This window comes from Limulus polyphemus, unplaced genomic scaffold, assembly GCF_000517525.1.
Source record: "Limulus polyphemus unplaced genomic scaffold, Limulus_polyphemus-2.1.2 Scaffold8612, whole genome shotgun sequence".
NCBI lineage: Eukaryota > Metazoa > Arthropoda > Merostomata > Xiphosura > Limulidae > Limulus > Limulus polyphemus.
This window is the reverse complement of record NW_013674222.1, coordinates 17,002-26,000: the sequence shown is the minus strand read 5'-3', so window position 1 is coordinate 26,000 and position 8,999 is coordinate 17,002. Positions and strand designations below refer to the sequence as shown.

General features: G+C 31.5%; 1 protein-coding gene across 1 annotated transcript in view; it reads right to left on the bottom strand.

Annotated features, from left to right (window-relative positions):
- Positions 1 to 451: 451 nt before the first annotated feature.
- Positions 452 to 8,999, bottom strand: part of LOC106475460 (28S ribosomal protein S30, mitochondrial-like) — a 16,002-nt gene continuing 7,454 nt past the window's right edge. Inside the window, exons 3-5 of the mRNA XM_013936140.1 lie at positions 8,367 to 8,478; positions 3,038 to 3,205; positions 452 to 1,009 (exon numbers count right to left, since the gene is read on the bottom strand). Coding sequence (XP_013791594.1) covers positions 555 to 1,009; positions 3,038 to 3,205; positions 8,367 to 8,478 — 735 coding nt within the window. The 3' untranslated portion in view covers positions 452 to 554. The remainder of the gene's footprint in view (positions 1,010 to 3,037; positions 3,206 to 8,366; positions 8,479 to 8,999) is intronic.

The window sequence follows — 8,999 nt, the reverse complement described above, 5'->3', positions numbered from 1 at the left end:
TTGTGTTTGCTTTATTTTTTGGAATTAGGATTTTTCTTTTTGGTTCTTTTTCCTTATTCCATTATTTCAAATAATATAAAAAAATAATAAAAAATTAATTGTAGCAGTGAGTTCATTTTAGACTATTAAAAGATGTGTTGGAGTAATTAATTATATTGAACATATCTTTTGTGTGTCTTATGTTATTAAGGATCCTGTAACCAAAAAATTCGCAGGCTCACAAGCAATTCCATTTTCACTGGTAATTTTAAGGTTAATATTTTCAAACACATATTTCCTGTGAAACGTCAAATGTGGAATTAAAGATGTCATTTTATTAGCAATATATGATTGTGTTGATAATTTACCTTCTAATTTTTATATTCTGTGAAGTCTATGAACAGAAGGAATGAAAAGTGAAATAAGTTAATGTAGATGTGCTTACACAAGATTAAGAACATTTCTCAGTAAATGCTTTTTAAATTATATTTTTCATAACAGATCAAATAAACAATGGTTTTACTTTACCGCCTGATAAACTTTATTAGTCTACACTGTTCTGTATCTTTAGCAAATTATTTTAAGAATGGGGCTGAAGGAGCATCTTTATGTCTTTTGTAAATCCACTTCCACAGAGGAACCTCATGCTTGTACTCAAAAGGATTAGGTCGATTACTCAGAAGTCTTCTCAATCGTTCACGATCAGCTATTTTCTCCTCCTCGGATCTTGTGTCTTCTCCAGTGTAGGGTTTTAAAGAAAATTCACTTTGTTGTTTAGGAGCCTGAACAAAGAACTTCAAAAACACCTTAAAAACATCGTCATTAAGACCAGTTACTTCTCCATCAACGATATCTTCAAACAGACGCATGGTACCAGATGTCCAACAAATGTTCTTATGAGTATTGTGATCTATATCACTATGAAAACTCATAGTGTTCAGTTGGTAGACAAAAAAGTCCCAGTCTTGACCATTGGTAATTACAGTTTGAGTGACTAAAGGATAAGTCAACTCATTAAATGGTGTGAAACCTGGAAATATACATACAAAGAAATTTATTTCTTAATATTTGTTAAACTAATATTCAACATTTGAATAAAATACAGTATAGACAGTCTCTAGATATATAACTGTTTATCTTTCTTTTTTGATTAAGTTTTACTTTACAAGTCTGAGACAAAGAAAATTACACACACATGATGAAACTGAATAAGTATTAAAATAAAATAATACTAAATCACAGTTAAAGCAATCGTAAACACTCAATTGCAGTTACAATCCAAGTATCAATACATTAACTTGACTCAAGATATACAAAAAAAGGCATTCTTTGAAGCATCTTTATGTTAACAACTTCAGTTCCAGTTAGTATGTTTTTAAGAAAAACTAAGACAAAAATTAACCAATTAGTTAACAAAGTAGAAACTACAACTGAAAAATGTTTAAAAAACCTGAAATGGAATAATAATGTTAAAAAAAACCAAATCTCTAATACATTACCTATATAATTAGTATTATTTACTGATAATCTTTCCAAAAAACAAGAGGCCAACACAGAGAATGCTCAATACAATGGAAGTCTATACATTGTTAACTTACAGCATTGTTGCTTCACTCATGTTGTGAGCTTGAGCAACTGACTGCAGGTAGTGAAAGGTGATATAGATGTGGGATGTTGCGAACTTGAGCACCCCATCTCACTGTCTTTACTTATTCTTATTTTTCTTACGTATTTTCTTCTTTCCTTAACATGTGGGACTATCAAATGTAGGTTCTGACTGGTAGTCGAGGTATCTTGACTACAATGTTGTCACCTCCAAAACCTCCCACATTATAGCCTGTATTTTAATGATCTATTTATAACTTATGCAGCATTTTTGTTGGTTTTTGTTAAGGCCTGTTTTAATAATTATAATATATACTCACAATTTGCATCTCAGCAATTTGATTGGCCTATATTGAAAGTTTACAAACCAAGTGTGATGATACTGTTTGCAACCTTTTACATTGTGGGTAAGCTGGAAATCGAGGCCATTTTAAATTTTCCATGGAAAAAAACAAAAAATGAAGTCAGATCTTTAAAGGTGAAGTTTAAAGGCTGTTAATCCGGTAGCATTATGCTTACTATGAGATATTAAGTTAGCTTCAATATTACTGGTTTGAAGTACTTTTTGTTACTGATATTTTCACCTAAAAATGATTTCATAAGGATGTGAGTATCTATAAAGAAAAATCTTTTCAAAAACGGAAGTAAATGCAAGGCTGGCTAATATCAGTCCTTCAAAAATGAATGCAAACAAGATAGTAGGCATTTACACAGGCAATATATATAACCATTCAATCACAATTGAGTTTAATTCATCCTATTTTTGTATGTTAACATTTTACTAGCACTATGTGCTTGATATATGTCAGGATGATGCAAATGTCATCTCTACTGTCATGTTTCTATTAGTTTTGACAGACTGATATTAGCCATCCTTTTTTGAAAAGTTTACTTGTTTGCTTTTTCTAAGTGCAATGTTAGAATAGACATAGGAAGGTTATATTTATAATCAAGTTTTAAATCCAATGAGGTTCCAACTGTAACATTTATTGTTTATCTGTTATTGGCTGGTAATTCCTGTTTCACCCTGTACTTAAGCTTTTCAAGGAACACCAAATTTCTCTAGGAAAGCCAACTTCAAGGGGTAATGATAACATTGTTTACACTAGAATTATGATTTTTTTTAATTACGAGTTAATAATACTTATAAAAGTGGATACTCTGTTGGAAATTATGTTTTGGTTTTTGAGTTATCGTGCAATAAAAAGAAGCACAAGAAAGAACAACAAGAAATTCAAACTTTTTGCAATGATATTTATAGACATTCCCAGAACTTGCGACTCAGTCAATACATAGATATTGTTATAAAATGAAACACTGATGACCTATTGAAGAGATATCTAAAATACCATTTCGAAGAACAATCCGAGACATCCCTACATAGGCAATGTTACTGCCTGCCTGATATATTTGATATCACAATAAATACATCAACATATGACACGTAACTTACCTTGATATGTAGCGAGGGCCACTAGCCATCCGAATGAAGCCATCATTCCAAAACCATTTATACAGTCCTCCATATCAATGTCAGTCACCATCTTAGCTCGCTTCACCAAACCATCACGGGTATGAAGTGACATATAACCATATTCACATTCACTTCCTGGCCAAAACCCTACCAGTACAATTATATTACTGTATTATAGTATATTCAAAAGTTTTTGTGATGATATAGAATTATCATGTATTAAAGTAATTATAATTAGACATTTTCTCTATTTCTTATCAACTATTAGTCTTTAGACTGATTATATAGATAACAGTTTATACCCAACCTACAAATTATCATTGTAACTGACATATTTAACCCGTGCTTTGTGGGAACTAAAAACAAAACAAACAAAATATGGTATGAAGAATGATAAAACCAGTTAAATGGAAATCTGAATATAAAAATTAGCAATTTTTTTTTCTTTATCATTCCTTAGTAAGTGAAATATTTGTTTGTTTGAAGTTAAGCACAAACCTACACAAAGAGTAATCTGTGCTCTTCCAACCACGAATATCGAAACCCACTGGGAAGCATTAATTGTTAAAAATAAAGTTAATACCAATGAACAATGACATACTGGTCAACATTATTATATACCACAACAAACTTCACCAAACTTACGGAAACAATTCAAAATATTATTTTAAAAGATATCGAGGTAGAATTTATAAAACATTGTATTTATACATTTTTATCTTAATTGGTAAAAAAAGTACATTATAAAACATTCAAATTAATTGATATCTTAAAATTTATTAAATTTGATCAGTTTCCACTTTTTTTACATTAACAAAAATACTGCTTAATGTGTCTTTAACAAAATATTATATATTTTTAACTTGAACATGAAACACAGTTAATGATATGATAAAATCATATGTTCAGACCCACTGTTTACCTGCAACCAAACATCAACCAACACTCTTAAAACCCTTGGGTACTAAAACAGCAACTGACTAACATGGGAACTTACTTGCGTGTTGGTAGACTTCCTTATTTTTTATAATAGTGTAAAGTGAAAATGAAGCCAAAAAACAATAAATTATCACCAGATTTTCACAGAGAAGAAAAAAAAAAAAAAAAAGAGGGGTTTTATGTAGCCTAATAAACTTTGCTTATTAATGTAGAAACTATTTAAAACAACATCTTACTATAAAGGAGCAGTGGTGTGGCTATCTAAATATCTATGTGACTGAAATAGTAAATATAATGGTGCCATCTGTTGTGCTGAAATACAACAATATCTCAATGCCAGAAGTGGTGATTGATGCTTATGAAATGTGGCGCCATCTATTGAATGGTACCACAAACAAAAATCGGTCAACAACTTTCACACTTTGGGTATCCAAATTTGAGACAATTAGAAATATAACTATGATATGTGCAACAACCATTTCTTTGTTTTAAATTATATATTATGTATAAATATATATAGAAGGTTTGCACATAGAAATAAGATATATGGTTATTATTATTAGTAAAAATTGTTAATTTAAAAACAAGGAGTTTTCACCTAAACGCATTGACCAGATGTTAGAAATTCTAGACTTGCAGATAAGGGATTAATGTTCAAAATGTTGTTCTTTGTTTAGACACCTGGGAAATATCTTTATAGAGATTAGCACAACAAAATACAGTATAACGAAGCACTAGTGTTTGAAGAATTTTCTGAGTAAAACTTGATAGAAAAAGAAACATTAAGACAAAAATTCCAAATTTTTAAATCTTTGCCTCAAAATTAAGTATCTAAAGGTAAATAGAGTGAAAATTATACTTAAACCCAACAATAACTTATGTATTCTTATCAGTTTATTAGCATCAACTGTTTCATTTTTTCTGATTCTCTTTTAATGCTATTTTTTATCCAGATCTTATTCTTGAAAAAACAAAACGTGTTGTCTATTGTTATAAGTTTAAGAACTCACAACTAAAATCAAAGGATAATAATACATCAACCACACTACATGTCATATCCAATGTCAATGAGGCCTTTCATCCAATACCAGTGCTCATCAGGCCAGCAAGGATACAACAGAAATACTGGTCGTATAGGTGCTATATACATATATCAACAATTTTCACAAACAATGATTGTTAAGGTAAATCACAAAAGTGTTACGCTGTCTAAATGTTAAAATGCTAGCTCACAAACAAATCACAATAATGAAAATCATTCAAAAATAGAGCTTTGAGGTTCTAATGTATATTTAAGCTGACAAAAGTACACTTAATAGGAGATACATGTAGCATTAATTAAAGTTTTACTATAAACGAAAATGATCCTATATTCACTTTAACGTATATACTAAAGTTAACATTTTCCTACACTGGAAATATATTTCTGAGAGATACTTACCTTCCTCTTACATAATAGCTTTCCCATTCAGTGCTGCCCTCTATATGCACAAATTGTTCGCTCACTACTATCCCCAGTATTCCCACCTATCCCACGTTTAACGTGGTAGAGATATATTATAGCATGAAACAACCCTCCACCAATAGGAGCACATCACACCCTCCTGTTGCAGCTGGCTCCCTCTAGACTGTAGAAATCAAACTACATTTCAAAATTAGAGCACCAGAAGAAGGGAAGTAGGGTGGGAAGTGTATGAGGAAGTATCTATCGGAAATATATTTTCAGTGTAGGAAAATGTTAACTTCCGATACCATATCACTCACACAGTAGCTACAATCCCACACTGACTTGGTGCAGGGACTGGTGCAAACAGTAGCTACAATCCCACACTGACATGGTGCAAACTTATCTAGATGAGCACCTTTTGGAAATCATATGAAGAATGCCCTTGGGTTGTGATATCTCTTGGTAGAGAAACGCACCCGTGGTAGACCTCACCACATCTGAACCAGGCATACTCTTCACCCGTTATGAAAATACGTCGTTAATTTGGGCAGAAAAAGAGCACATCAAATATGCAATTGGCAGGGGATAAAATATCAGGGATCGCAATTTGTGAGTCAAAACAACCCCAGTTGTGAGTCACTTTCCTCTTTACATGGTATAGCATGCATATTACTCCTTTCTCTTGTATGCTGTCATTGACTCCTCCAACAATACAGTTCTTGAAAATTCCCACCAAACGACACATGTGGTGTAATCATACTTTGTCACACACACATACATTTCTTAATAGTCTGTTTGTGATGTATGAAGTGCTCACGGTTGCCTATCCAACTAGATTAGTCTATGTACGTACAGTACATGCACTGCACATTTAGCATTGAGCCTAAGGACCGACCACGTGACCATTTTTACTTGTATATAGTTTTAAAACTATAACTTTTAACAGTATGTGTATCTTCACAAAATTTGACAGACTTTTAGTATACCTTAAAAGTTGTTCGTACACAAAAATCAGTTTTTTAATGAAATATTTTTACAAAGATTTGCCCGTGAACATAGTCTTCGTTAGACCAGTCCGAGTGCAAAATTATTTTCATATTAAGATTAGAAATACTTTTCTTCAACTCAAAAACATCAAATGTCATTTACATAATCTCTAAAACCTCTTAAATACATTTTAAAAGTTTTTTTTTCAGTAAAACTTTGTATTTTATCTGTTATTTTCTCTATGCCAACTCTATCAAAATAAACCTAAATTCATCTTTTTTTTTCCTTCTAAAATGACTTCAAATTGTAACACGAAACTACATTCGTTTATCCTACGTAGCTTTATACTCATAATAGTATACATCTATTTTATTGTTTTATTGCCTTTTGAACCTTGTCTAACTATTAGTACTATTCACACTATTATAAACTGTAAATCACTTGAAGAACGTGTGGCTCACGTTATGCTATCAAATTACGTTACCCACGAGCTGCTCGCATGTGTTCCTCGTGAAATAGTTTTATTATTATTATTATTATGTATTTTATGTAATCTAATCTAACCTTAACTAACCTAAAGAGTTTGCTATTTTTACATTTTAGTTACTTTTATGATAATAAAGAAAGAATATACATGAAAAACAAGAAATAAAGTGCTTACCTGGGCTTTTTTTTTTTTGCTGTTGACTCAAATGACACTTAACCCTACATTTTTTTTTTATACTACTGGTAGTAGTGCATTAAATAATTCACCAAATAACATAAAATATACAAAAGGAAGACAATGTCCCATAACTATTACAATTTCTCTGGCTGTCTAACTATGCAACAAGAAAGTTACAAATTCATCCAAGCTAGTCAATGCATTTCCCCTTGGAAGGAAACTTGTACAGAACACAATGTAATATAATACGTCATTCGATAGATGAAGACCTCGGCTTTCTATTGGTTAAAAATAATATAGTATTAAACATAAGACAGAACTATTGTCAAATCCTGAAAGAGAGGATGTGATAGGTGGGTGTGGCAAAAGTGGTCTGATTTTCTGTTTGATGGTTCTTTAACCAAACAAAATTGAGGGCTATGAAAAATATGCTTTCCCTGATGATGAAAATATTATAATAAGTAATTCAAGGCTATCAAAACTGGTATCGTCCTGTACAGATTCCCCAGAAAAAGAAAAAACTGGTCCGTGATCAGGAAACACAACAGACCTCAAAATAGATCCTAGCTTGGGACATCATAAAAACCGAGATCTCTTCAGCAGAAAACATTAAGCCTGAAGCCCAAAAACCTGCAGGTTGAAATGCAGTGGCAGTATTAACAACATTTGTAGTTGTTGTGAAATAAAATTTGGAAATTAAAATTCAACTGTGAGTGAATACTGAAATATCAACCTACAGTATCTAGTTTCACAGTAGAAGTGAATAAAAATTGTTAACTAGAAACAACTGAATACTGAAATATCAACCTACAGTATCTAGTTTCACAGTAGAAGTGAATAAAAATTGTTAACTAGAAACAACTGAATACTGAAATATCAACCTATAGTATCTAGTTTCACAGTAGAAGTGAATAAAAATTGTTAACTAGAAACAACTAAGAAAGTTGTTTAATGAATGAAACTACGAACACAAAATAAAAAGCAAAATTGTCAAACGTCTGCACTCTAGTGTGCCAAACTGAAAAGGTTCTACAGTACAGAGGGAGCCAGCTGCAACAGAAGAGTGTCACACTCCTATTGGAGGAGGGTTGTAGCATGATAGGTGGAAGTATCAAGACTAGAGGTGAGCAGAAAATATGTGCATATAGAGGGAAGCACTGAACAAGAAATACTATTATGTCTGCAAAGGTAAGTTATCATACTGGAAATGTTCACCTTGAACTAAAAAAAAATCTGTTTACGAATAATAATATCAGATTTATCAAACGTACCAGGTACACTCGTAACATAACGGCGCTCAATACAATGTCCATACACTCTTGGGTGGTATTTTACAGGTGGAATATCATTACCCAAACAAGCTGGATCATCTTGATTAAAAATCTGAAATACAAATTCCAGCAAAAAATATAGTAGCATAGGCTGAAACTTAAGTATTATGGCATAATACATCAAACAATAAATTGCAGAATTACCTTTCTAAACTCAAGTACATTTTTTATAGATAATACTGTTTTACTTCACAAATTGAAAAAATGTTTCCATATTAATAATGTTTAAGTGATGCATCTGTTTTATATGATATAGAACCCTGCTTGTCGATGAAGATCCAACTTTAAAAAGAGCGTAAAGCACTGATTGAGCATCTATATACAATGACTAGAGCTAAGTGAATTCTAAGATCTAACTATAGTAATTTTTTTTAGTTTACAAGTAAGAAGGTAATCATATTTCTTTCATTAATTCATTACAAAAATTAGTGGATTAAGTATTAGGTCATTAAGAAATTAATGTCACATTCTGGAACACTTTCATTAACCACCCCTCATGTATAATAGTTAAACGAACCGCCTAAACGTCACATTGGTGTAGCCTATATAATGTGTAATGTTTAGTATACTCTA